We start from the raw sequence: 26,108 nt of genomic DNA on the forward strand, positions 1-26,108 counted from the left end.
AGGCCAGTCAATGTCCCAATGACAAATTGAAGAGAGGCAGCACCTGTCACTCCCGGCTTCAAAGACAGAGGTGGCCTGGAGCCAAGGAATGCGGGTGCTTCCAACTACTGCCAAAGACAAAGGTGCTCTCTCTCAGCTTCCAGAAGGAATGCTTCCCACCAACGCCCTGAGTTTCAGTACAGCAAGTCTGATTTATAGAACGGTAAGTGAATAAGTGTGTGTGTCTTTTTGAGTTTGTCCTATTACAGCAGCCACAGGGAACAAATACAAATGCTTCCCTGTATTGCCAATAAAAAGATGCTCAGAAGCCGGGCGGTGGTGGCATACACCTTTAATCCCAGCACTTGGGAGGCAGAACCAGGCGGAGGGATCAACAACAACAACAAAGTCAAAGTTATCAGAAGGATCTAGCGAATAAAGGATTGCACTCCCGAGTGCTGGGACTAAAGGCGTGTGCCACCACCGCCTGGCTTAAATTTGACTTCTTAAAGACAGTCTAGGTGTCAAGAGTTAGCCAGGGTTTGGCCTGGAGAAACTGAGGCAGAAGGATTAATAGTTCAAGGCCAGTCTGGGCTACAGTGAGTTCAAGGTCAGCCTGAAAGATTTAGTGAGACTTTATCTCACTTTTTTTTTTTTTTTTTTTTTTTTTTAAGGAAAGGGGCTGGGGATGTAACTCATGGCTGAGTACTCAGTATGCATGAGACTCTCCACTCAATCCCCAGTACCAGAGCTAGGGGAGGGAGAGAGGGAGGGAGGGAGAGAGGGAAGGAGGGAGGGAGGGAGGGAGGGAGGGAGAGGAGAGAGGATGAAAAAGTTGGATGGATGGAGGCCAGCCTGGGCTACAGAGTGAGTTCCAGGAAACGTGCAAAGCTACACAGAGAAACCCTGTCTCCAAAAAAACAAAAAAACAAAACAAAAGAAAAAAGTTGGATGGAATTGGTGGATAATCCCAGTATATGGAAAAGCAAAGAAGTAAAGTAGGAGCCGGGCGGTGGTGGCACACACCTTTAGTCCCAGCACTCGGGAGGCAGAGCCAGGTCTCTGTGAATTCGAGGCCAGCCTGGTCTACAGGTGAGTTCCAGGACAGGCACCAAAACTACACAGAGAAATCCTGTCTCAAAAAAAAAAAATGTGAAGTAGGATTGTTGCTACTTTGAGATTAGCCTGGACTACATAATGAGTTCCCAGTCAGCCTGGGCTGCATGCATGTGAGACCCTGATGAACGTGGGAGAGGAGAAGGGAGGGGGAGAAAAGGAATGGAGAGGAGGAGGAGGAAGAAGAAAGAAGAAAAGAAGAAAGATACTATAATAATAATAATAATAATAATAATAATAATAATAATAATAATAATAAATTGTGTGGAAAGCCACCAGGGCTGTGGGGATTCTCCTGAAGGTTGAGGAGGCTGGGAGCCCTTCCCTCCTGCTGCAGATGTCTCCCAGATGTGGTGGGCGGGACGCTGGGACCGCGGCGCGAAGTGTGGGTGGGTGAGGGCGAGAGGTCCACGTCTAGCGCGCTGGGGGCCAGGGGCCCCGCCGTCGGGGGAACGGCTGTTCGCGGGCAGGCTGGGAGGAGCGCGGGCGGAGCCGGGGGTGTGTGTGCGCGGGAGGGGGGGAGAGGGGGGGTAATCCGGGCGGGGCGCCGGTGGGCTCGGGTTACTTCCCTTTAACTCGCCGGGCCAGGCGGGCGGCGGCTAGGCAGGAGCTGCTCGGAGTAGTACGCTGCCCCAGGCAAGTGCGGGGTGGCGTGGCGGTTTCGGGCTGGGGAGGTCTGGGGACACCCGGCGTGGGGCTTGGCTTCCGGGGTGCGGGAGCCATCTGCAGCTTCTTTCTGCCCCAACTCGGATGGGTAAACTGAGGGCCTGGAGCTGTTGGAGTGGGTCTCCGAGGGTGCCAACAGCCTCCATGTGTGTGCAGGGCTCAGAGGGAGGTCCCCGCCTTGATGACAGAAGATGGCCAGGCCTGGAGGAGAACAGGGGGTGGCTGGAGCCCGGGGACACAGGGTGGTGGCTGGGTCCTGGTGGAGAGAGGGTGGCTAGAGTCAGGGATAGAGGGGAGGAGGGGGTCGAGGGACACATGGTGGACGGAGCCGGGGGTCGAGGGGATGCTGGATGGCTGGGGCACAGAGGATTGGGGACAGTGCGAGTGGAACCGAGGGCACGCGCTGGCCCGGGGAAGTCACAGAACAAAGCTACAAGTTTCTGCTCCGCAGTCCCGCCCAGCCCGGTTTAGAGCGGTGCCCCGAGCCCCGGGCGCGGGCGCCGGGCCCCAGCCTCTGTGAGGCAGCGGGAACTAGACTTTTATCCTCGTTTTGCTACCTGGACTCCTGGAGCCCAGCCTACCCCATCCATTGGCATCCTTCCTAGATGCCAAGTGAGAGGTGGCTGATTCTGCTTGCGGTGCCCTCCTGGGAGCAGCGCGGGTGGCAACCCGAACTTGTTCTGCGGAGGAGGAGTCTCTCCAAGCCGGATACCTCCAAAAACCTCCGGCAGGCCGCCCGTCCTGGAGGGTGGTTGGGGCTTTTGTGACTTAACCGCCTCCTTACCCTGAGGATACCAGTGAGGTGTGTGTGCAGTTCGGAGATTTCAGGGCACCAATGCACCCCTGGGGCTGACTCTGAGAGTAAGGTCTAGGGGCGACAGGTGGACTCTCTCGGGACTTTGGCCAGTTCGCTGTGAATGTGGAGCTTGGAGAGGTGGCCTCCCAACTCTGTCAACATGGTGGCCAATAAGAAGGACCTCGGGCACAGGACTGGCCACCATTCCCCAGGGGGAAGGGGGCTGTTCCTACACGGGGGGGGGGGGTCCGAGGTACAGTGGCTAGGGCTGTGACTCCAGAGCATGTGGAATCCCCCAGCCGTGAGCTGGGTAGTCTAGGTTGGCCTGGATCTCCAGGCCATCCTCCGACCTCTCCCTCCACCCCCAGGATTTGAACCTACCGCCACATGCATGGTAGCTCTGCAGACTACCTGAGGGGAGGCTGCAGGTTGCTCATCCTGAAGCCCCTTGCTCCCAGAATCCCCACGGGCTGGTAGCCACTCACCTCAGCCTGAGTTCTATCTTGAGGGACTCTATGGTGGCTTCGTTTCTACCTGTGTGGCCGAGGCAAGAGTCCTCCAGGACTATGTCTTGTAGCAGCTCCCTGCTGGTTCCCAGCTTACAAGGATCACTTCCCAGAACAATCCCAAATTCCTGGTCAAGGTCTGAATGAAGGAATCTGTCCTTCTTGTGGTCTTTCGAGCCGCGTGTCCGCCAAACCAAGTGTGGGGCTGTGTGAGTGTGCTTCCCTCTGTTCCCGCCCTCCAGGGACACTTCCCCGGCCCACAGAGACCCACTCGCCATGGGTTTAATGCTGTTCCCACAGAATGGACAGTGTCCAGGGCTCCCAGAGGAAGCACCCTGGGGGCTGGCCCAGGCCCGCCCAATCCAGCTGTGACATGGGAATAGGCCATCAGCCAGGATGGCCCTGTTCTGAGGGCCTGGCTTTGCCCTGGTCCTACTCCCTGCTACTTCAGAGTGGGCAGAGGAGCTACACAGTGTCCCCTAGCTCCCTCCTTGGCCAGCCTCACAGCGCCTACGCCAGAACTCAGGATGAGAGCTCTGGAGAGGAATGGTGAGCCTGAGATGGGGTATGGAGCACAGACTACCTGGTGCGCCTGTGTGTATGTAGTGTGTGGTGTGTGTGTGTGTGTGTATGGGGTGTGTGTGTATGGGGTGTGTGTGTGTATGGGGTGTGTGTATGTGTGTGTGTGTGGTGTGTGTTTGGTATGTGTGGTGTGTGTGTATGTGTGTGTGTGGTGTGTGTGTGTATATATGTGTGTGTGTGGTGTGTGTGTGTGTGTGTGGTGTGTGTGTATATGTGTGTGTGGTGTGTGTATATGTGTGTGTGTGGTGTGTATGTATGTGTGTGTATGTGTGTGTGTGTGGTGTGTGTGTGTGTGTGTGTGGTGTGTGTGTATATGTGTGTGTGGTGTGTGTATATGTGTGTGTGTGGTGTGTATGTATGTGTGTGTATGTGTGTGTGTGGTGTGTGTGGTGTGTGTGTGTGTGTGGTGTGTGTGTGTGTGTGTGGTGTGTGTGTATGTGTGTGGTGTGTGTGTGTGGTGTGTGTATGTATGTGTGTGTATGTATGGTGTGTGTGTGTGTGTGTGTGTGTGTGTGTGTATCCTAAACAGTGTTCGGTGGTTGAGACCTGCCAGGTGGGGTCCGGGCTCCCACCCCCGCAAAGGGAATCAGTAAAGGGAAGGGGAAAGCCTTGCTCCCCTGCAGAAAGAGCCCCCACGGAGGCACCCCAAATCAGGCAGGACAGATCGTTAGTCTCCCCAGCAGTGGCAGCAGCTGTGCGGGGTGGTCTCAGGCTGCCTTGATACCTCAGTTTTCATCTGAGGCATGAGGTGAGCCGTAGCTCAGAAGAAAAAGAAACAACACAGGATGTCAGGCTCCTTACGGCTCACCAGGCTGAATAACATGAACTGGTTTTGAGAAAAATGTAAATGAGCTACTGGATGATGGCAAAGGTGGATTCTGTGAGCAGTCTCAGAGCCCAGGATGGCGTGTGCTGAGTCGAGGGCGGAACCACCCCCCAAATCAAGGGTCTGACTTTGGAGAGCGCCTTAGCTGTCGTCTGTCATTTCTGTGGTGGTGAGGTGCAGGCTGTCTGCCTGTGTTTCGCTCGTGCTGGCTTGGCGCGGAGGCTGATACAACCACGGTCTTTTCGTAAGCCATGTGATAAAGATGAGAACTGCAGACTGAAGAAGTGTGTCGCTAAGGGGGCGCGACAAGGTTGTAGTGTCTGAGCTCGGCTTTGAAGTATAAATAAGGAGAGGAAAGGTATGCCTGGCCACTGGGACCAGAAGAACAACGGCAGAGAGTCCAGAACCAGGTTTTCACAGTCACCCAAGCCTCGCGAGAGAGGAGCAGCCAGGAGGTCAAGTTCAGGGATGGTCTTGAGGTCTCTGAAGGCAGTGAGGGACATCTCATCCACACACCCAGGAAGATACCCGCCCCCACGCTGGCGGGGCAGGGTCACGAGAAGCCCCCAGCCTGCCGGGGTATGGGGAGACCTGTGCCAAGGCAGGGGCTATGGTGAGGGACCTTTCTTAGAGTCCCCCAAAGGTGAGGGGCCGCAGAGCCCACCCACACACCCCTAGCTTGGGTTGGTGCCATTCCTGGAGCCGAGCCAAATCTAGACACCAGGGCCCCTTTGCAGAGGAACCCAGATTTTGGCCAGCTGGCCCATGGTCCACATCCAAAGCAAACAGGAAGAGGCTGAAGAGGGCCAGGCAGAACCTAGCTCTTTGTTTGGAGACGGGATTAGCCGAATGGATTTATGGGTCTGCCTGCTGTTCAGGTAGGAGGGGGCTGCAGGCCCAGCTGGGGGTGTGGTGAAGGGGTATGAGGTGGGGGCATAGCCCCCAGGGTGTCTACCCACTGGTGCTGTCAAGGCGGCTCTGTCAGAGGAAGCCTGGGGCCCGGGTGAAACCTCTGAGGCCTCAACCCTTATTTCTACAAGCTGCGATATCAGTATGTGCCTTTCTGACACCAAGTTTCCCACTAATGCCCTTTGGCCATCAGCCCAGGCCTGATAGGTAGAACTGCTGTTCCCTGCAGTGGAGTCCCCAGATTGAGGACCTGGGGATGGGCTGCCGATTGTGGGGGAGACCAGAGAGCACTGTGCACCCTTGGCCTGAAACGTAGACAATCAGAACCAGGCACCTCAAACACAGATCCTGGCCTTGCTAGCCAGAGCAGATGGTAGCTACAGGTGCCTGGCTGCACACACCTGCACCCTCCATCATACATTCATCCAACACACCTCCCTGAAGGCGGCAGGTGGATGGGGTCCTAGAGGGTCAGATGGACTGAAAGAGGGCTCAGAGGAAGGGTAAATATTCTCTTAAAATGCCTTTTTGGCAATGGCGGGGTGGAGATAAAAAGCTGTAGGACTTCAAAAAGGGTTTTCTTCTAGAATGACTTATTCAGTCACTCAATCGCATACGTGGGCATCTTCCCAACAGATACTTGCCGAGTACCTACTAGGTGCCAGGCACAGAGCCAAGTCTGGGGGCAGAAATAGCCAAGGCTTTGTTCTTACAAGCCTGAAGTTCACAGCTCATGTTATCACTGAATGGAGTAGAAACCCATGCTGAGGTACAGGGATCTGGAGAGGAGATGCATGGTGTTAAATCCAATCCATCAGGGCTGGAGCTAGTGTGTGTGTGGAGGTGTGTGTGTGTGTGTGTGTAGGGGTGTGTGTGTGTGTGTATAGCTTCTCTAAGACTTGAAGTATCAATAGAAGCTAATCAGGGTGAGAGTGAAGAGAAGTCTATCCAGACAGTATGCAGTGCGTATGCAAAGGCCCTGAGGTAGAGGGGCTGGATAAAAGCTGAAGTACTGTGACTGTTGGGGGGGGGCGGGGGGGGGGTCCTGGGATGAGCGTGGGAAGTGGGTAGGCTGACTTCTGCACATAGTGTGTGGATCCCTTAGGAAGGTAGGGCCTAGGTTCTATGGAGCAAAGAGACGGTTTGAAACAGTGGAATGCAATGGCCAGATGTGTGATGAGTAGGTTTGAGGGGCACTGGAGGAAGCAGGGAATTCGCGAGAATATAGCTGGGTCTGCTGAATGCTGTGAGGAGATGGGGGTGAGCATCAGCCAGTGTGGCGGTCTGGGAGTCAGGACTGGTGAAGGAGACCGGTAAGGCCATACGTAATGGAAGTGTTGGTAAGTGTTGGCGTCTACCTAGGACAGAAAGTTGGGCTAGTGCTGTGCTAGGGGAAGGAAGGGTCACAGCTGGAAATTTCTACCTTGGATGGCTCATGTGCTTCCCTTTAAATCTGTTAGGCAAAACTGAGGGGGAGGTACTGTTATTTACTCATGAGGGGAAACGATAACTCTTTACAAGAAAGAAAGGGGGAGAGAGAGAGAATGGAAGGAAGGAAGGAAGGAAGGAAGAGATTCATTTTGATTTTCTTGGGGAGCTGAGAGGAAAGAAGTTGGTCAGGAGAGAAAGGGAGAGAATCTGAAGAATGTCCCAAGGGGCCCCTGGTGTCCCTCAGGGAACTCAGCCCGAAGGTGGATCCAGCGTGCTTTTGATGGCATGCTGGGAATTGTCTTCATTCTGCCCTGCCTGTCCCACCTCTTGGGCCGAGAGTATCGTTCGCTGAGTCTAACCTCAATCCTCATGTTTCTGTCCCCTCCATTTGTGCTTGTAGGTAGATCGGTGTCACCTGCCTTCCCCTCTGCCCTCTGGGTGCCAAGCCTGCGGCCTGCCCTTCAGCCACAGTCCCGCCTGATCCCCGCACCGTCCAGGCCACCTGCAGCCTGTAACCAGACACTGTTTGCTCCCAGCAGGCACCCCCCCCCCCAGCCAGCTTTGTACAGTTTCATTTCTGATCTCTCCAGAGCCTGGGCAGAGAATACCCCTATCTAGGCTAGTGACCTTCGCCTGAGCCCTGGTTAATATTTGTCCAATCCAAAGGCAGTCAGGCTCTGCCCCCTGTGAGATATAAGCTGGCCCAGGGCTGCTGTGCTTCCCACTTGGCCTGAGCCACTCTGAGCTCCCTGCCCACCGGCATCATGGCCAAGGGCTTCTACATTTCCAAGACCCTGGGCATCTTGGGCATTGTGCTGGGTGTGGCAGCTGTGTGCACCATCATAGCCCTGTCCGTGGTCTATGCTCAGGAGAAGAACAAGAATGCAGAGAACTCTGCCACAGCTCCCACGCTCCCTGCCACCACCTCAGCCACTACCTCGGCTACCACCTCGACTACCACCTCGGCTGTCACGTCTACTGCCACCCCAGGCACTACTGTAGATCAAAGCAAACCTTGGAATCAGTACCGCCTGCCCAGGACTCTGATACCCGACTCCTACCGGGTGACTCTGAGACCCTACCTCACCCCCAATGACCAGGGCTTGTACATCTTTGAAGGTAACAGTACTGTTCGCTTTACCTGTCAGGAGGCCACAGATGTCATCATCATCCACAGCAAAAAGCTCAACTACACCCTAAAGGGAAGCCACCTGGTGGAGCTGCGCGCTCTGGGTGGTCCCCAGGCACCTGGCATCATCAGCACTGAGCTGGTAGAGCGCACGGAGTACCTGGTGGTACAACTGCAGGGGTCCCTGGTAAAGGACCAGCAGTATGAGATGGAAAGCCAGTTCCGGGGGGAGCTGGCCGATGACCTGGCTGGATTCTACCGTAGCGAGTATGTGGAGAATGGCGTCAAGAAGTAAGTTCCAGGGCCATGGGCACAGGCTGAGGTGGGGCTGCATCTGAGGACCATGGGAAGGAGGGGCTGGAACCTTCAGGAGACCTCAGTAGCTCGGTTGGTCATCTGTAGTGGCAGTGGCAGCAGCAGGGGGCTGGGGGGGGCATAGTACTGGGGGTAGGGTCTTTTGTACCCTAGGGATGTGGAATGGAAGGGTTCCTTGGACGGACAGGAATACTGAGAGGAGAGAAAGTTGCCTGGAATGACCGACCCCTCAGCTCACACAGGCATGGAGCCTGCCAGGGTTTGGATGGAGTCTGGAAGCTTTGGTCTCCCGTGGCAGTTTGTTGACCAGGGTCCTGCGGCTGCGTGGAGTGGGGTGAAGGGCAGTAAGCAGGTTAGGACAGGCTTCCATGCACCCCTTCTTCTGTAGCACCCTCTCTAACACTCTGATTTGGACAGAGTGGTGGCCACAACGCAGATGCAGGCTGCTGATGCCCGGAAGTCCTTCCCCTGCTTCGATGAGCCAGACATGAAGGCCATATTTAACATCACCCTCATCCACCCCGCCGGCTTCACAGCTCTGTCTAACATGCTTCCCAAAGGTGAGTCTGGCTACCCTGGGCTTGCCCTGGACTGGAGTGCAGGGCAGGAAGCCCACACATTTACACGCCCCATGCCTAGATTCCAGTCCCCTTCCTGGAGAACCCTCCTGGAGTGTCACGGAGTTCAATCCCACTCCCAAGATGTCCACGTACCTGCTGGCCTACATTGTGAGCGAATTCAAACACATAGAATCGAAAACATCTGATGGAGTCCAGGTATGGAACTGGGCCTGTATGTCCTGGGACAGCACCGGCCCTGGCTTGAGGGTCCTTCTCAGATCTTCTAAGTGCTAGCTTCTGAATTATTAGACTGTACAGTCCCAGCTCTGAGTGATTCCACATGCTCTCAAGCATTTCCCAGTCTGTGTTTGGAACACGGAAATCACAACTCCTCTTCCTTCAGGAGGCTCCTAACCATAGGAGACAGATCATTGCTGGTCGGTTGTTACTGTTTGTTTTTTCTCCACTCCTGGGTATTGAACCTGGGGCCTGTGCATACTATACAAGTGTTCTTCTACTTCTGGTTTATATCACCAACCCTTTTTTAAAAACCCATTTTAAAATGTATTTTTAATTAGGTGTGTGTGTGTGTGTATGTGTGTGTGTGTATGTGTGTGTGTGTGTGTGTGTATGTGTGTGTGTGTATGTGTATGTGTGTGTGTGTGTGTGTGTGTGTGTGTGTGTACATGCACAGGAGTACAGGTGCCTGTGGAGACCAGAAGGAAGGGTCAGATCCCTTGGAGCTGGAGTTACAGTGGTTGTGAACCACCAGACCTAGGTATCAGGAATCAGACCCGGGTCCTCTGGAGGAGCAGCACTCTCAACCTCTGAACCCACTCTCCAGCCTCTTAAATTTTTTTTTTTTTTTTTTTTTTTTGAGACAGAGTCTTTGAGACAGTCTTCTGGCTGTTCTAGAACTCACTGTGTAGACCAGGCTGTCCCAGAACTTACTGCTTTCTTATAGAACCCAGGACCACCACAATGGACTGGACCCTTCCATATCAATCACTAACTAGGAATGTATTTAGAGGCTTGCCTACAGCCCCGTGAGAAATGGAGGCGTTTTCTCAACTGGGATTCCCTTCTCTCAGATGACTCTAGCCTGTCAAATTGACATAAAATTAGCCAGCACGGCCACTGAGTCATCCTTCTACCCTCCTGTTTTAAATATTGAGACAGGGTCCACTAAAGTGCCCAGGCTGGTCTTGAACTTGTGACCCTCCTGCCTCCTAAGTGTTCCAACTAAGTGCTGAGTTTATAGGCATATGATACCATGCTCAGTTTTCTCAGTTTAATCTAGTTGGTCCCCATCCTGACTTATCAGGGACCTCCAGATCACTGGATCCTGGGACTCCCACCCACTCTCCTTAGGATCCCAGAGGATCCCAAACCTGACCTCTTGTCTCTCATTGTGCAGATTCGAATCTGGGCTCGGCCCAGTGCCATTGATGAGGGCCATGGTGATTACGCCCTCAATAAGACAGGTCCCATCCTAAGCTTCTTTGCCCAACATTATAATACACCCTACCCTCTAGAAAAGTCTGGTGAGTAACCATGGGGCCTCCTTCGGGTGGTAGTCCTAGGATCCCCATCCACGCCCTCCCATTAACACGTGGCTCTGTTCCACAGACCAGATCGCCCTGCCTGACTTCAACGCCGGAGCCATGGAGAACTGGGGGCTGGTGACCTACCGTGAGAATGCCCTGCTCTTTGATCCACAGTCCTCCTCCATCGGCAACAAGGAGCGGGTGGTCACTGTGATTGCTCACGAGCTGGCCCATCAGGTAGATATCTGAGGAGGAGCAAGACAGAGCAGAGGCCTTGGAGTGTTCCGTCCTCACCTGGCCTGTGCCTAGTAGACAGACAGTCAGCACGTGGCTAGATGCTGTTAATGATGACAAGGCCCGTGAGGCTCAGTAAGCTCATCTGTGTTCCCGGCAGTGGTTCGGCAACCTGGTGACGGTGGCCTGGTGGAATGACCTGTGGCTGAACGAAGGCTTTGCCTCCTATGTGGAATATCTGGGTGCTGATAATGCAGAGCCCGACTGGAATCTGGTGAGCCACCATTCTGGGAATTGGGCCGAGGTAGGAAAGTGGAGTGCCTCTGATGCGCGTCCTGGGCCAGTCTCCTAATGGCATTTGGGGACTCTGCAGCCAGACCTCATAGTGCAGAATGAATTATATCGTGTGATGGCTGTGGATGCACTCGCCTCCTCCCACCCCTTGTCCAGCCCTGCCGATGAGGTCAACACGCCGGCCGAGATCAGTGAGCTGTTCGACAGCATCAGCTACAGTAAGGTGAGCTCCCTGGCTTCCTGGAGGCCCTGAGAGTCCCGGGGTGTGGGGAGGGATGTATCCTGCAGAGAGCCTCACCACAGCTGCGGCTCTGGGGATGTTTGTCCCTGGTAGCCAGCTTGGCCTCCTGAGCTCTCTCTCACCCCACCCCCAGGGAGCTTCAGTCATTAGGATGCTCTCCAGCTTCCTGACCGAGGACCTGTTCAAGACGGGCCTTGCAGTAAGTACAGCACCAGGAGGTCCCTCTGCATGCTGGCTCTCCCCTGGCACAGCCCTCCACAGCTCTGGGTACCACTCAGTCCTTACCAAGATTTGTCGTCCCACAGTCTTATCTCAATGCCTTCAAATACTCGAACACCGTTTATCTGGACCTGTGGGAGCACCTGCAGATAGTGAGTAACCTGCCTTCTCCATTAAGGTCCTAAGGCTCAAAGTCCCTGGGGACAGCGTGTGAGCGACTGTGCCCAGCTTCCCTGGTCACCAGTCCAGGCAAACTGTTGGGGGCCTCAGTGGTTCGTCTATAAGATGGGTGTAAAGATGGCTCCTTAAAGAGGGTGGTTAAGACCCCTGCTCACTGTCCACTTCAGGTTCTTTCTTTCTTTTTTTTTTTTTTAAAGATTTATTCATTTATTATGTATACAGCATGTATGACCAGAAGAGGGCACCATGTGGTTGCTGGGAATTGAACTCAGGACCTCTAGAAGAGCACTCTCTTAACCTCTAAGCCATCTCTCTAGCCCAGGTCCGTCCTTCCTTCCTTCCTTCTTTCCTTCCTTCCTTCCTTCCTCCCTTCCTTCCTTCCTTCCTTTTTTAGTGGGTTCTCTTCAGTTGGTTCTCTCATCTTGTCTCTGAGGTAGGGTCTATCTTTTTTCTTCATGAACAGTCGACTCCCCATCTCACTTAGGAGTGCTGGGATTACGGGTGCACGCCAACACATTTCGAGACGGGCTTTCTGCTAGCGTTGGCTGTCCTGGAACTTGCCCTGTAGACTAGGCTGGTCTCGAACTCAGAGATCCTCCTGTCTTTGCCTCTACAGCATGGCCTACTGGCCTACCACACTAGAGCCGGCCCACTTGAGGTTCTTGCTCAAACAGACGCACCATGGTGGATCTCGTGGGGTCCCAGTGCTGAGAACATGAACTTCAGGGCACCTCTGCCCACACTACTACACCTCTGCCCCCTTCCTCTTCCCTATCCTCCTTTTCCTCTGTCTTCTGCCAGAACTTTGGAACCAGCCATTTACCTGGCTCAGCACTGCCAGCTGCCCTGGGCCCCATGCCCCTCCCTGCCTGGCACGTCCCTGCATATACCAGCATCTAGGGTGCAAACTCTGACCCTCCATCCCCTCCCTGCTTCACATTCCGCCCTCACAGCCACCATGCCCCCCTGCCTTCCCCAGAGGCGCCTCTCCTCGGGACTGGAGTCCACCCTGCCCATGAGCCTCCACCCCTTTGTCTGCCCCCACCACTTGCCTCGCAGTCTGCTCTGCTGCAGACTTTGCCCACCCCTCCTCGGCCCCACCCACCCCTCCCCATCAGGGCTCCCTCCAGAGACCTAGGGCCCTGTCTTCCTGCCCAGCCACTCCCTGGTTGCTGTTGTGTCCTTCTGGGCCCCAAGGCCATCTCACTGGGGAGTCACAGCTGGGTAGGTTCCAGTGCCCCGCCCCCTCCCCCAGCCTGTCTGTTAACTCCCCCCCCCCCCCCCCCGTTCTGGCAGCTGACCAGGTGGTGCACCACCACCAGCTCCTTCCTCCACCACTCACCCTCCTGCCCTCCAGAGAAGTTTGCCCCCCTTCCCTCTCCTGTCTTCTGTGGCCCCAGACCTCCCCCCCCAACCTCAGCTTTCCCTTCTGACAGCCACTCTCCTGCCCACTTTTCAGGGGTGCACAGTTACTAGCAGATGCCTTTGGCTTTTTGCTGTGACTCAAAAGCAGTGCCCACACATTTGACAAATGGTGAAAGAGACTCAAGTGACAGTCACAAGGGCGGTGGCATCCCCATTCCCTCCTCTTGGGGGTGCTTTTCCTCCACACCCCACAGTCCTGTTCCTTGCTCCTGCCCGTGACGTTGGGCTCTGCTTTCTCTCTCTCTGTTCTTCCCGTCTCTAAACATTCAGAAGGTGCCCTGGCCATGGGCCACAGCTTGGGGGCACACACAGGTGTGCCACCAGTGTGGAGTCGGCTAGAGGCAGAGAGGTTCTCCAGCTCACCTAGCCCTGGGCAGACAAAGAGAGGCAGAGCTGGGTGGGGTCCCATGTCCTCTGCCCCCGCCTGCCCGGCATAGAGAGCACCCCAGGCCTAGGCTAGCCACAGTCTGCAGAGGTTGCCTGGGAGGTAGGTGTGGGAGGATTGACAGCCACACTGTATCCCTCGGACAGGCCGTGGACGACCAGACGGCAATCCAACTCCCAAAATCCGTGCGCGACATCATGGACCGCTGGACCCTACAGATGGGCTTTCCCGTTATCACTGTGAATACCCAAACAGGAGACATCTCCCAGGAACACTTCCTTCTTGACCCCGACGCCATTGTCACCCGCCCCTCACAATTTAAGTGAGCAGATAGGGTCACCAAGGCTTGGGTCCCGGGGAAGGTTGGGCCACAAACAAGGAAGGGGATCATGTAGGATCAGGAGCATGGTGACACTTGGAATCAGTGCTGGGCCATCACTGGGTACCTAAGAGGGGTACCCATGGTATGTCCAAGAGTTACCCATCATCCCTTACTGGCCTCCGGGTCTCTCACTGCAGCTACTCCTGGATCGTGCCCATTCCGTATCTCAAAAATGGACAGTCGCAGGACAGTCTCTACTGGCTGGAAGCCCAGAAAGGTAATCCAGCCATAGCTTATCTTCTGGCTCTTGGCCCATGTTCTGGGGGGTGGTGGGAGAGCTGAGTGAAGATTCCCTTCATTATTTCCCTCAACAAATGGAGCTGATGACTTTGTTTCCACTTTCCACCTGGCTTCTGTGTGGCCTTGGGCAAGTTAGCATGCCTCCCTGGCCTTCATTTTCTTTTCTATCAAGTTGACTGTATCAGCTCCGTTGAGCTGTGTGAGAATTACAGGCGAGAATTCCCGTAAGATGCTTAGGACAGTGATCGGCAAGTCCAGTGAGCTGCCTCGTATGAGCGGGCACTGAGGAATCGAAGGTGAAGGCCAGTCACTCACAGGCGGGAGGAGGAAGGCATGCAATTAGAAACACCCAGGAGGGCTGGAGAGATGGCTCAGAGGTTAAGAGCACCGACTGCTCTTCCAGAGGTCCTGAGTTCAATTCCCAGCACCCACATGGTGGCTCACAACCATCTGCAATGAGATCTGGCACCCTCTTCTGTGTACATAATAAATAAATCTTTAAAAAAAAAGAAAGAAAGAAACACCCAGGAACCCTCCAACGGTCTAACTGTAGAGTCTGGCTGGGGTGACGGGTGATCAGCTAGGGATCAGGGGCTCAGTTCCATGCAAAGGCCCCGAAAATGAACTGTGTCACACACAGGGTACCAGAGGAAGTTGGCTAGGCAGGATGGATGCTGAGAGGAGGCCCGGGGTCTTTCATTGTCTTCTGAGTACACTCGACTCAGCCCTGTCCTCGGCCCTTCTCCACAGCCCAGAATGACAACTTCAAGACCCTCAGTGACCAAGAGTGGGTCTTGCTGAACCTTAATGTGACAGGCTATTACCAGGTCAACTACGATGCAGGCAACTGGGAGAAGATTCAGAAGCAGCTGCAGAATGACCTTTCTGTGGGTATCCCTCCTGCCCTGTCCCCCATGGTATGATGGGCCATCAGACTGCAAGGTCTGTCCCCTCTTGTCAGCCCAAAGTCACACTGTTTCCCTTTCTAGGTTATCCCTGTCATCAATCGTGCGCAGATTATCTATGACTCCTTCAACCTGGCCAGGTGAGTGCCCTCCTGGCTGAACACAGAAGCCTGTGACTAACGGTGACTCGCCCTGGGTCTCCCCTGCTGTCCTAGGTGCCCGCCAGGTGCTGTGCCCGGGGCTCCCAGAGCAGCTTCCTGGGGTCCTCACCTGGCCATGTCACAGAGAAGGACTCTGACAGTGTAAGAATACCTTACTCCAAGTGTCTCGGCAGAGCCGGGCGGCGGTGGCGCACGCCTTTAATCCCAGCACTTGGGAGGCAGAGGCAGGCGGATCTCTGTGAGTTCGAGGCCAGCTCTGGTCTACAGAGTGAGATCCAGGACAGCACCAAGCTACACAGAGAAAAACTCTGTCTGGGAGAAACCAAAAAAAAAAAAAAAAAAAAAAAATCCAAATGTCACAGCAGCAGCCACACACACAGGCCTGTCCTGCTCTACCTTCCACGTTCCCCCCACAGCCCCAGCTTTCTCGAATGCTGTGGGTACACAAGTGTGTTTGCACACCAGAGCTATGTTTGGTGTTTAAAAAAAAAATCTAGGATGAAAAGGACAGAAGAGACAGAGCTTGGGCACAACGATGCTTACCGAACACCTACTGTGTTCATGTTGAGACGCCGAGCTCTTGACGGGAGTGACATTCCCCAGAGACATCCGTGGACCAAATGCCCACCGATGGCCTAAGCCAGAAGAGGGAGGAAAGGTCCAGTCAGAAGTGCTTAGTCCGGAGTCAGCAAAGTGCTTGTCACCCAGTATGGGGACAACCGAGCAGATTACCTGAGCCCATAAAAGCCTGGTGCAGCAAAGTATGACAGCAGCGTACTATAACCCTAACACTTGTGGGGAGAGGCAGATACCTGAGCTCATTGACCAGCCAGCCTCATGGACTCCATGAGTGCCAGGTTCAGTCAGAGACCCGTGTCTCAAAAACTAAGATGGAGAGTGATGGGGAAAGACGCACACCCAGTGCTGGCCTCAACTTCCCCATTCATAGATAATATTCACATATACCTGCAAGCACACATGCACACATCCACAGGAACACACACACACACACACACACACACACACACACACGTGTAATACACACAAATAAAGACAAAAACAAAGAAAAGTTCAGCAGACTTGAGAGCATGGAGCTCCGAGCTGGGTCTCTTTTGAATTGTGTAGCTTTGGGGGAAATCAGTATATATCTCACCACGTGTGATGGTGCACGCCTTTAATCCCAGTATTTGGGAGGTAGGGGCATCTCTGAGTTCAAGGTCAGCGTGGCCTACATAATGAGTTCCAAGACAGCCGGGGCTAGTGAAAAGACCCTGTCTCAAAACAGAAACAAAAAGACGGAAATGATCAATGGTAAAAACTAAATAAAGCCGGGCAGTGGTGGCGCACGCCTTTAATCCCAGCACTCGGGAGGCAGAGCCAGGCGGATATCTGTGAGTTCGAGGCCAGCCTGGGCTACCAAGTGAGTCCCAGGAAAGGCGCAAAGCTACACAGAGAAACTCTGTCTCGAAAAACCAAAAAAAAAAAACTAAATAAAATGAGGATAACTGGCAGGAAACCATGACTGGCAGTAGGTTGAGGGGGGCTCCATGGATGACAGCACAGAGCACCCATGTCACTCTCCCAGGGGACCCAGGCTTGGGTGTGTCCTTGAGAGCCTGGGCTGGGGTCCCCAGGGTGTAGCTGGGTTGGGTGGGTGCTGACCTCAGTCCTCCTGTTTGTCTCTAGTGCTCGAAAGGTATCCATCATTCTGGCGCTGAACAACACCCTCTTCCTGGACAAAGAAACGGAGTACATGCCCTGGGAGGCCGCCCTGAGCAGCCTTAACTACTTCAAGCTCATGTTCGATCGCTCCGAGGTCTATGGCCCCATGATGGTATGAGTTGCTGACTTCCCAGTGTCTGGGTCCCACCACTGGGAAGTCAATAGGTACACTGCCTGTCCAAGCTCTTTCAAGAAAATACTCTTGGGGAGGATGACAGAGTAAGAGGGATCTGTTGTTGGTATCTTACTCTTTCGGGGGTGGGGGGCCGCCACTCAGCTCTCAAATAAATCACACAGAGGCTTACTTTTAATTAGGAATGCCCGGCCTTAGCTTGGCTTAGTTTCTAGCCAGCTTTTCTTATCTTAAATTATCCTGTCTACCCTTTACCTCTGGGCTTTTCCCGTTCTCTTACTTCTGTGAATCTTACTCTTACTCTGTGGCTCGCTGTGTAGCTGGGTGGCTGGCCCCTGGATCCTCTGGCTGCTAGATCTCCTCACTCCTCCATCTCTCTGTGCCAGCTCCACCTGTCCTTTCTCCTGCCTTGCTATTGGCCATTCAGTTCTTTATTAGACCATCAGGTGTTTTACACAGGCACAGTAACACAGCTTCGCAGAGTTAAACAAATGCAACATAAACAAAAGCAACACACTTAAAATAATATTCTACTACAGGGATCTAGAAAGAGCAGGCAGAGAGGAGGTTAGGAGAATGGATACTTCCCCTTGCCTCCCAAAATAAAGACAAGATTCCTAGCGAAATCTGCCCATTGGGAACACGGGAAATCAATGCTGTGGGGAGGCCCAGAGAGGATATTGCGCTGGAAGACTGAAGGCCTAGCTTACCAGCTGTGTGCCTTAGGCAGCTGTTCCCGGCAGCACCGCTCTCTGCTGAGGTGTGGAGCTGGCCACCACAGCCCATCCTCCCAGGCGGCTGTCAGGCACTGGTCTTGCAGGCTTTGACATGTTCATAGCATGGCTTAGACATGTGAAGCTCCCACTGGAGAGACCAGAGATGGTGGTAGGAACTGGCTCAGAATGAAGCCACACCCGTGCATCCTTCATAAAAGGGCAAACATCAAAGAAATACTTATGTGACCCATAGCTGGGACTGGCTGAGTTACACTGCAGCATGCATTTGGTGGAATGTTCCTAGCTCTGCAGACCACATTTAAGAGAGTTTTGTTGTTGGGATTTGATTTGTGTGTGTGTGTGTGTGTGTGTGTGTGTGTGTGTGTGTGTGTGTAGGCCAGAACCATTTTGGCTAGTCTGACTGGCCAGCATCTGTGTCTGGCCACTCTAGAGCTGTGCTTACATGTGTGTGCTTATGTGGGTTTTGGGGATCTGAATTCGAGTCTTCATGCTCAGGCAGCAAGCACCCCTCTATCTTATTTTTTGAGCTCACTGACCCTGGAGCCCACCATTTCAGCTAGGCTGGTCAGGAACCCCTGGGGACCCTCATGTCACCAGCTCCAGGTACTGCTGTTGTGTTTGGTTGATGTGTCTTTGTGCATTAGTGGTGTGTGTTCTGGGAAGTCAACTCAACATGTTTGCATAGCAAACCTTGATTCACGGAACAATCTCCCTAGGCCCGTTTTTTTTGGTTGTTTTTTGTTTTGTTGTTGTTTTGTTTTTTATTTGTTCCTTTCTTTAGATAGTCTTTGTAGGTTGGCCTGGAACTCTTTAGAAATTTTTTTATTTTTAATTTTTTGTGTGTATGGGTGTTTCGCCTGTACCTATGTTTGCACACCATGTGTGTGCCTGGTGCTTGAGGAGACCAAAAGAAGGTCTTGGGGCTTTGGGTCCCCTGGAACTACATTTACAGATGGTTACGAGCCAACATGTGGGTGCTGAGAATCATATCTGGGTCCTGTGGAAGAGCAGCAGGTGCTCTTAACCCCTGAGCCATCTTTTTTTCTTTTTTAATTAAATTTAAAAGTAACCCACTATCAGCATAGGACAGTAAATGCATATTTTGGTAAACAAACTTGCCCAGGATCCTCTCAGGCTGGTATTGTAGTGACATCACAATACCAGCATTCAGCATACCCCTGGTGTCCATATTCCCTTCGGAGCCAGCTGGAGTGCTGTGTTGGCACCTGGGTTACCCTGTCTAGAAAGGCTTCGTGGACTGCTCCCACAGGAGGGCTTGTGTGTGTCCTGGAGTCTTCTGACGCTTCCAGGACTGTCATAGCTCAGGCTATGCGCAAGGTCCTGATCTTTCTGCTTGAGCTGCGCTCTGCTTCCCAAGTCCCGGGGCTCCCTTACCTATTTTCTCTCAGGGTGTCCATATTCTGAGAGTTTGGAGGAAGGATCTGTGCGGGTGGGTTTTCTCAGGCAAGCTGTCAGGAATGTCTTTTATTTTGCTTTCACACTGGACTGATTTGGAAGTTTCTGAATTGGAAATCATTCCTCAGAATGTCTCAGGTCTTGACCTCTTGACACCAGGATTCTCATGTTGCAGTTGAAAAGCCCAGAGCTTTTGTCATTTCCAGTTCTTGGGACGTAACCTGTTCCCCTTCCTGGAAACTTCTGGGCTCTTGTACCAGCAGTCCTGGTGGGCCAGAGTTTTCTCAGTGTGGACGTAGATGTGCTGTGTCAGAGCTATTTTATTGTCCCTCTGAAATTCTCCTGTCTGTTGTCCATTTCATGTCTTTCTGGAAGTCTGAGTGACTCCACTTCTTTCTCTTTTTGGGCCTGGTTTTTACGTCCCTCCCAGTTTCCAGCTCAGTGAGTCTCCGCTCTCCCCCAGGGCGGGTCCCCTCAGTGTTTGCCCCTCACCTGCAGGATATTTCTATTTTTCCCTCTGGTCCTCTACGGTGTCTTCTCTCTTGAGGGTAGTTATTACAGGGCTTTTGAAGTCTCCTTTTTCCCTCTGTTGACTTTTCCTCTGAAGTTTCTATTTGTTTTGGTCTCCTGTCAAGTTGGAGGCTGAGAGGCCTTTTTGGATTTGAGAGTGAGGCAATAAACAGTGACCCGAAGCCATACCAGAATTGGAATGGAACAGATGAGCTAGGCCCACAAAAGGGCGTGGTGGTGAGTGCTGGTGGTGCCTTACCCCAGCACTCAGAGGACAGAGGTAGGAGGTAGTGTGGGCTCAGCCTAGTCTACATAGCGAGTTTCTGGCTAGCCAGGGCTACATAGTGAGACCGCACCTCAATGTCGATGATGGTGACACAAAGGGATTGGAAACTCCATGGGGAGGTGGAGTTTGTCACCTGTAGATCTTACCATGGGAAGACCTGGTAGCCAAATAATTCTTCACTGGAGACCCTCAAAAATTAGGGGCTTGGGAGGCTGGGGTGTGGCTTAGTGACAGAGTGTATGCACAGTATGTGTGCACAGCCTTGACTCTGACACAAAAACCAAGAGAAAGGACTAAACGTAATTAGATATTTCTATCAAACTGTCAAAGAACAGGAGTTAATGAAAAAGGAAGGAAGGACAGAGGAGAGAAAAGGAAATCAAATGAATATCCATAGGTCCTGGACATCCTCTTAAGATCGTCTGGTGTCTCTGGCATGGGCCTCTGTTGTGTGTAATGAAGCTGGCAGTGCCCACTCATGGGGGTCAGGGTGGGAACTGATGGAAACCTCCTCCTCTGACCTCCTTGGAACCCTTCTCTCTGTGTGTAGTGACCAGCACCCCCAGCCTCTCTGGGCTAGCACCTCCTGTGAATGAGGCCAGCTGCCACTGGATAGAGGGGCCAGGCTGGAGTTTGACCTACAGACGTGGATTCCAGCCTCTACTCACAGCCCTAGCCTTCCCCATGCCCTTTAATTTTGGGCCTCATTACAGCAAGTCCTTCTTTTCTTCCTTCCTTCCTCTTCTTCTTTCTTTCTTTCTTTGTTTTTTTTTTTTTTTTTTTTTTTTTTTTTTTTTGTTGTTGTTGTTGTTTTGAAAAAGGATTTTCTGTCTAGCCCTGGCTGTCCTATAACTCACTCTGTAGCCCAGGCTGGCCTTGAACTCACAGAGATCCACCTGCCTCTGCCTTCTGAGTGTTGGGACTAAAGGTGTGCGTGTGCCACCGCCACCGCCACCGCTGCCGCCGCCGCCACCACCACCACCACCATCTGGCTAGCAAGTCCTTTTCTGTACATCCTTGATCTCCACCAGGCTGGGCCTATCTCCCTCCTCACCTCCCAGCTGCCCTATGGTGACCTCACAGCCACCACTATCTCTCCTGCAAGAACCAAGAGGCTCTTGGGGAGGGGAGAGTCGATTCCTTTTACCATTGGATAATGGCTTCCGTTTGTCACAAAGGTCCGTCAGTCCAGAATCTGCAATGTGGTTAGTAAAAAGAAGAGCACACAGAATTAGCACAAGCTAAGAAAGGAAGGCGAGAATAAGAGGGGATGAACTTGCCAGTTTGAAACTCATAGTTTGGGTCCACCCTCTGTGTTTGCTTTTCCGTGTTTCCTAAATTTCTCACAATGAGATCAGGAAGGGAGACCTGGCGTCACAGTCAGAAACAATGGTGGTTGGACAAGCGGGTTAGGGTTGACTCTGGCTTTGAGGAGAAAGAACACCATTCAGTCATCTGAAACCTAGACTCCAGGTGCTGGCCTTGGGCAGGTCGACTTGGGTCCTTGACACAATTCCTACATTTTTTCCCCAGAGTTACCTGAAGAAGCAAGTCCAGCCCCTCTTCAATCACTTCGAAATTCAAACCCAAAACTGGACCATTCGCCCATCAACACTGATGGAACAGTAAGTGTGACCTTTGTGAGTCTGGAGGTCCCACATGACCCGAGAGCTGCAAGTTTTCTCCTCTGGAACCTTCCATGTCTGACCACCAGCCGGGGAGAGAGCCCACCTAGGAGCAGGGGGCTCCCTGGAGGATCCACCTGGCCTGTGCGCTCTCCTGGCTTCTTTTGGGTTTTGTGGATTTCTTTGCCACAGGGTCTAATGTAGCCCAGGCTGGCCTGGAACTTTTGATCCTCCTGCCTCAGCCTCTTAAGTGGTAGAATTACAGGCATGCACTACCACACTCAGTTTATACCGTGTGGGGGTTAAACCCAGGGCTTCCTGAATGCTACAAACATCTCCAAACTGAGCTACATCCCCAAGAAAGACTCAAACTGACAGCCTGAGGCTGTCTGGGGAACCAAGAAATCACAGGCAGGAAGAAAACAGGAGAAGCCCCAAAGTGTTGAGGGGACAGTCTTGGTGGGAGTCTGGGCAGGATGTGCTAACCACATGTCGCCCCCCGGACAGGTACAATGAAGTTAACGCCATCAGCACCGCCTGTTCCAGTGGTATCAGAGAGTGTAAGGAACTGGTTTCTGACCTTTATACAGAGTGGATGAGCCACCCTGATAATAACCCGTGAGTGCTCCCCTGTTCCTCCCCTGCTCCCCTGTTCCTCCCCCGCCGGTCCTCATCGGCCCCTTGGACTAAGCAGAGCCCCAGGCCAGTCACTGGCAGCTCCTGGCTCCCAGTCTCCACTGATCCTCTGCTCCTGACTCCCCTACACCAGGATCCACCCCAACCTTCGCTCTACTGTCTACTGCAACGCCATTGCCTTCGGCGGTGAGGAGGAGTGGAACTTTGCCTGGGAACAGTTCCGGAAAGCCACTCTGGTAAACGAGGCAGACAAGCTCCGAGCAGCCCTGGCCTGTAGCAAAGAAGTGTGGATTTTGAACAGGTGAGGACCTGGCCCCACCCCACAGACCCAGCCCAGCCTCCATGCTCCTCTTCCTCCAGCCTTGTGCTGGTTGGTGAGGACAGAGAAGCTCAGAGACAAAACAATTACTTGCCAAAAGACTTAGTAAGTGACTGAGCCAAGACTGGAATACAGGGTCAGGGGCAGATCCTTAACTATTAACTGCTGTGGGTCTCCTGCACCTGGGTGAGGTCTCGCCCACTCTGGTAGCCCTTTCAGAGGCCAGACCTGCCAAGTTCCAGAGACTACTGCTAGAGATTGTTCCTGACCCCACAGGACATCCATGACCCCTAAACCATGAGAATCACGTTCTTTGCTCCATCAGTGTTAGTGACAAACAGTTCAGCTGAGTCTCCTTTACAGTCTAAGTGAGGAGCGGCCACCTTACCTGGTGTGAGGGCTAAGATGGCTGGAACTCAGCCGGGCAGAGGTAGCGCACGCCTTTAATCCCAGCACTCAGGAGGCAGAGCCAGGTGGATCTCTGTGAGTTCAAGGCCAGCCAGGGCTACAGAGCGAGATCTAGGACAGGCACCAAAACTACACAGAGAAATCATGACTCAAAAAACAAAAACAAAACAAAAAGATGGCTGGAACTCTTTCCTTCCTTGATCTGTTCTCAGAAAGTTGCATGGTAGTACACACTTGCATGGTCAGTGATCCTGTGACCCTGTCTGTGTAGGTGACTGGGTTTCTCACCTGCAGAGGGGAGGTAGTACCTGGGTGCCCCACAGCTCTTCACACGTCAAAGGCATGTTGAGCCATGCAAGAGGCGGTGATTGAGAGACATCAGGCTCCCAACCCTGTATCACGGGACTACAGTCCTCACGTGGTCCCTACCCTTGCCTCCTGCCCACAGGTACCTGAGTTACACTCTGAATTCCGACTACATCCGGAGGCAGGACGCCACCTCCACCATCATCAGCATTGCCAGCAATGTGGCTGGGCAACCTCTGGTTTGGGACTTTGTCCGAAGCAACTGGAAGAAACTCTTTGAGGAGTGAGTCCTGTTGGGGTGTTGGACTATCACAGGCCGAGGCTGGGGGTGCTGGGGCGACCCGTACACCTCCCCGCCCCCAGGCTGGCCTTCCCCACTTGGAAAGAAAGCTGTAGCCAGAAGAAAAATCTCCCACAAGGACAAGGAGTCAGGGACCTACAGCCTGAGCTGTGTTCAAGACTTGCCTTCTGCATGTCCTGGCAGGCTCTCTTTGGGATCTTGGGATGTCATTTTGGTCTGTCTCCTCATGTCTCCCTCAAAATGGTTGTAGAATTCTATAGTTCCCCGACAGCCGCAGAGAAGGTCCCTGGGGTCTCTGCCCCCTCCGCGGCTCACTCTGTCCTTCCCCCGACCCCGCAGTTTCGGAGGAGGTTCGTTCTCCTTTGCCAATCTCATCCAGGGGGTGACGCGGCGCTTCTCCTCTGAATTCGAGCTGCAGCAGGTAAGAACCAGATCTCTCCTAGCCCCAGAGACCCTGTCTAGCGTTGCTTTTCTGGTGCTGGGGATGGAAGCGAGGGCTTCACTCATCCTGGGCAAGCTCTACCAGCGAGAGGTAGCTCAGCCTGAGTTCTAACGGTTCTTTCACAGATTCCTTAAGAGTCTGTGTGCGCAAAATCATGTTGTGCATGAATTGCAATAGTCTTCTACGCCATTTTATTGTTTGGCAGCGATGAGGTTGGAACCCAGGGCCTCTGATCCGTGCTTAGCAAGCTCTCTGCTCCTGAGCCGCACCCCACCCCCACCCCCCTTCCTTTTAAAAAAGCTACTAAGGCATCGAAGCCACTGGATCCTCTGAGGGTCAGGAATTTCCACAGTCGTTGCTCCTGTGTGGCACCTGTTTCATTTGCTCATTACTGGGCCGAGATACTTCAGCTGAAACTCAGAGCTAACTCATTGAAATAATTGCACAACCAAGCCCAATACCCTCCGAGCAGATTCCACCTGGGGCTGTGATTTCACAACTTCTGGGTAGATGAGTACTTGGCCCCAAGACATGGTGAGGGGTTCATCGTCTTATGCAGGGAACAAGATATGGTCTCCACGCCCAGGGACCTGTGAGTGGGGTGAGAGGCTGCAGGCTGGAAGCCCCCCCTCTTCTCAGGGCTGAGTTGGAGAGCCAGCCCAGCCCTGACACTTTGTATTCCTGGCAGCTGGAGCAGTTCAAGGCGGATAACCTAGAGACGGGCTTTGGCTCGGGCACTCGGGCTCTGGAGCAAGCTCTGGAGAAGACGAAAGCCAACATTAAGTGGGTGAAGGAGAACAAGGAGGCCGTCCTCGAGTGGTTCACACAGAACAGCCAGTAGACCCTGGTCCTGAGAGCCACTTGGCCCCACGTGACACCGATGACAATCTCGGCAGCCTGTGCAGGGTCTCTGTCCTCAGAGCTCCAGACACCGGCATCCTACCCTCAAGGACCCCGTGAGCCAGCCTAGCTCCTACCTGCCAGGCTTCTCTGGCAGACCCCCAGCCCTTGCCCCTCATGCCAACTCTGCCCCAGGCCCAGGCCTCTGGGGCTGATCTCAGGGAAGCCCAGCTCTGAGGCCAGATTAAGAAGATTTTACTGGACAAAGGACACCCCGGATAGAGTCACCCTGCACACTTTACCACTGTTCCCCACAAGACCCAGAACCAAAGAATCAACAGGACACAAGATCTATATATATTTTTAAGAGAAAATGTAAATAAAGAATTTCTAAAATGAGCTTCCAGACTTGCCACTCAGCGGGAACATGAGATTAATACGACGCTTGTGGAGGGTGGAGAGGGGAGCTGGGGGCCATGCTGGAGGTCTGGGGGTGGGGGGAGTGGGGGGTGGAGGAAGGAGTATGCTTCCTTGCCCCATACAGCCCCAGGACAGGTTTTCAGGGTTGGGCGCTGAGGAACCTCTCAGAGGATGTGATGTGGGGGGTGGGGGTGGGGGTGGATAGGATATGGTGGCTCCCACGGGGTCCACCCTACCAAATCTCAAGGGGGCAGAGTGCTGGCTGTGGCCCTCATATCCTGTCAAAGAGACACTGGGCACCTGGGACAGTGAGGGAAGGTTAGTACTGCAGAGAACCCAACCTTAAATGCTGCGTTATGACTTAGGGTATGTACCTCCTCTCCAGGCTCCAAGGTGAATTTTCCAGGGGGCAGAATGGTCGGGCTGCGGGTTAGAGGCAAGCAGGCCACTGGGTGAGGAGAGTTTGGGAGGACTTGAGTGGAGGGTGGTTAGTGCTGAGGACCAGTCTCTTGTGCTGGATAGATACTGACTCCCCGGGGCCAGCAGAGGAGGCACAAAAGCCCACAGTTCTGTCGGTCCCGCACCAGGTTGGGCCGCCTGCCTCTATTTGCAAATTAAAAGGACAAGCAAGCTAGGCACAGTGGCCCACTCCTGTTCCTGGCAGACAGAGGCAGAAGGACCAGGAGCTGGAGACCAGCCGAGGGAAACCCTATTTGAGGAAGGAAGGAGGGAGGGAGGGAGTTAAACATAATAAGCACTCTGGGAAGTACAGGTAAAGGCGGCCAGTGCCTCCCAAGCCCAAGCTTTAGGAGTAAATGAATTAACAGAATCGTGGCAGCCGGCAGGGGGAAGCCATTCATAATTAAGTAGTCTTAGTCTAGGCGTGGTCTGGGGATCACTGTCTCTTCTGGGTTCAAGACGACCCAAGAAGTCCTTTTTGCTTGAGAGGAACGCGCTGATTCCGTGTAAGGACTGATCC

At 53.4% G+C, this 26,108-nt stretch overlaps 1 protein-coding gene across 1 annotated transcript; it reads left to right on the forward strand.

Moving 5' to 3' along the window:
• Positions 1 to 4,161: 4,161 nt before the first annotated feature.
• Positions 4,162 to 25,108, forward strand: LOC114696172 (alanyl aminopeptidase, membrane). The gene is made up of 21 exons (XM_028873728.2): positions 4,162 to 5,349; positions 7,212 to 8,231; positions 8,673 to 8,815; positions 8,895 to 9,031; positions 10,233 to 10,359; positions 10,445 to 10,599; positions 10,757 to 10,870; positions 10,970 to 11,113; positions 11,265 to 11,330; positions 11,437 to 11,502; positions 13,487 to 13,662; positions 13,860 to 13,939; positions 14,713 to 14,849; positions 14,952 to 15,007; positions 16,715 to 16,862; positions 21,366 to 21,457; positions 21,965 to 22,075; positions 22,227 to 22,394; positions 23,269 to 23,409; positions 23,767 to 23,848; positions 24,558 to 25,108. Exons 2-21 carry the CDS (start codon positions 7,576 to 7,578, stop codon positions 24,708 to 24,710), a joined length of 2,952 nt encoding a protein of 983 aa, XP_028729561.1. The 5' UTR covers positions 4,162 to 5,349; positions 7,212 to 7,575; the 3' UTR covers positions 24,711 to 25,108.
• Positions 25,109 to 26,108: the final 1,000 nt, after the last annotated feature.

Source organism: Peromyscus leucopus, chromosome 1 (assembly GCF_004664715.2).
Source record: "Peromyscus leucopus breed LL Stock chromosome 1, UCI_PerLeu_2.1, whole genome shotgun sequence".
NCBI classification, from domain to species: domain Eukaryota; kingdom Metazoa; phylum Chordata; class Mammalia; order Rodentia; family Cricetidae; genus Peromyscus; species Peromyscus leucopus.

What these genes read in the sequence shown, in the direction of transcription:
- LOC114696172 (XM_028873728.2), top strand. Translation starts at nt 7,576, where the DNA reads ATGGCCAAGGGCTTCTACATTTCCAAGACCCTGGGCATCTTGGGCATT. An exon ending in ACAGCATCAGCTACAGTAAG is followed by an intron (nt 11,114 to 11,264) that starts GTGAGCTCCCTG and finishes CCCCACCCCCAG; the next exon opens with GGAGCTTCAGTCATTAGGAT. An exon ending in TGTTCAAGACGGGCCTTGCA is followed by an intron (nt 11,331 to 11,436) that starts GTAAGTACAGCA and finishes GTCGTCCCACAG; the next exon opens with TCTTATCTCAATGCCTTCAA.